This window comes from Pundamilia nyererei, unplaced genomic scaffold, assembly GCF_000239375.1.
Source record: "Pundamilia nyererei isolate P.nyererei 1_Seehausen unplaced genomic scaffold, PunNye1.0 scaffold00635, whole genome shotgun sequence".
NCBI lineage: Eukaryota > Metazoa > Chordata > Actinopteri > Cichliformes > Cichlidae > Pundamilia > Pundamilia nyererei.
Window position 1 is genome coordinate 57,209 of NW_005188036.1, and position 1,308 is coordinate 58,516.

Sequence of the window (1,308 nt, forward strand, 5' to 3'; positions counted from 1 at the left end):
CTCTCTTAAAGATTAAATTCTCAGTAAATTTATAAGAAATCAGTAAGTGTGTGAGATCAGACAAATTCATCTTAACAGAAAAATGTAGAAAATCTGAATAAATGAGAGGAAACGAGCATCGCGCCTCCAACAACCGACCCTGTTTTGACTCATTTGGATCCAAACTGATCCAAATGAATCTGCTCAGGTCTCATGTTTGAAGTTACAACCTGTGAAAAGTTACTGAACACTGATTTGCCAAAGGTCAGAGTGCAACTTCATCCTGAGCAGGTTACAAAATCAGGATTTAAAACCAAACAAACCTACTTTCTAACACTAAAAACTTCATCAGGTGAGTCAGCCAAGCTCAGACTCACTTCATGGTACCAACCAACAGCAACAACACAAACTAGTCCTAAACACACACTTAGCTCTTCATGAAGAAGAGGAGACGCTGATGAGCCTCGTCTCAGCTCGTCTGATTGTTCAAACTTCATCAAAGTTTCACCACAAATCAGAGAAACTGAGTTCAGACTTCCTGACCTGATGTTCATGTTTTAGCTGCAGGGCCCCAAGGTGCCGCCCCACCCTCCAGGAGGTCTAGGAGGTGACGATGATGACGAAGATACGTACGAGGAGGCAGAACCTTACGTCCCTGCCGACGCCACCGCGTCCAACACTGGTATCTGCAAACACACACGATGACGAAGCAGGAACACGACGTAGAAACACAAACAAACGTGATCCTCTTCCTTTCTCCAGAGAAGGCGGAGTCAGACAGCAGCCACTACGAGTCCTACGATGAGGAAGACGATGACGATGGAGGGGAGGAGCTTGTGAAGGACAGAGCTCACTACATCCGGTGGAGCGCCTCACAGCCCTGCCTAAAGCCCACGCCAGAGTCCCGCCTCTGCGGGTACCTGTGGAGGAGGAAGTGGCTCGGGCAGTGGAGCAAAGAGCTGTTCATCATCAGGAACGACGTGCTGCTGGTGAGGAACGAAACAAACGCACGAGCCCACACGGCTGCAGTCCCTCTGATGGCCACTATGTGTCGCTCTATCTTTGAAGCGCCTCAGCTCTTTGTGAGGTCAGGTGTGTTTGACCTGTTTGTACCTGTGTGTCTTCTTCTGTGTTTGCGTCAGTGTTATAAGTGCGCCCGGGACCTGCTGCCTCAGCTGGAGTTGAACCTGCGCGGCTGTCAGCTCGTCTACAAGTCAAAGAGCAGCAGGAAGATCCAACACCAGCTCAAACTGGTGCTGCTGGGCTCGGAGACGCTGGTGCTGGGCTACAGCACCTTCCAGCAGGCCGACGAGTGGAAGAAGGTCAGCA

General features: G+C 49.9%; 1 protein-coding gene across 1 annotated transcript in view; it reads left to right on the forward strand.

The window, feature by feature from the left end:
* Positions 1-1,308, forward strand: part of LOC102212417 (actin filament-associated protein 1-like 2) — a 15,420-nt gene that overhangs the window by 10,948 nt on the left and 3,164 nt on the right. Inside the window, exons 5-7 of the mRNA XM_005754741.1 lie at positions 541-661; positions 742-968; positions 1,122-1,301. Of these exons, the coding sequence (XP_005754798.1) occupies positions 541-661; positions 742-968; positions 1,122-1,301 (528 nt within the window). The remainder of the gene's footprint in view (positions 1-540; positions 662-741; positions 969-1,121; positions 1,302-1,308) is intronic.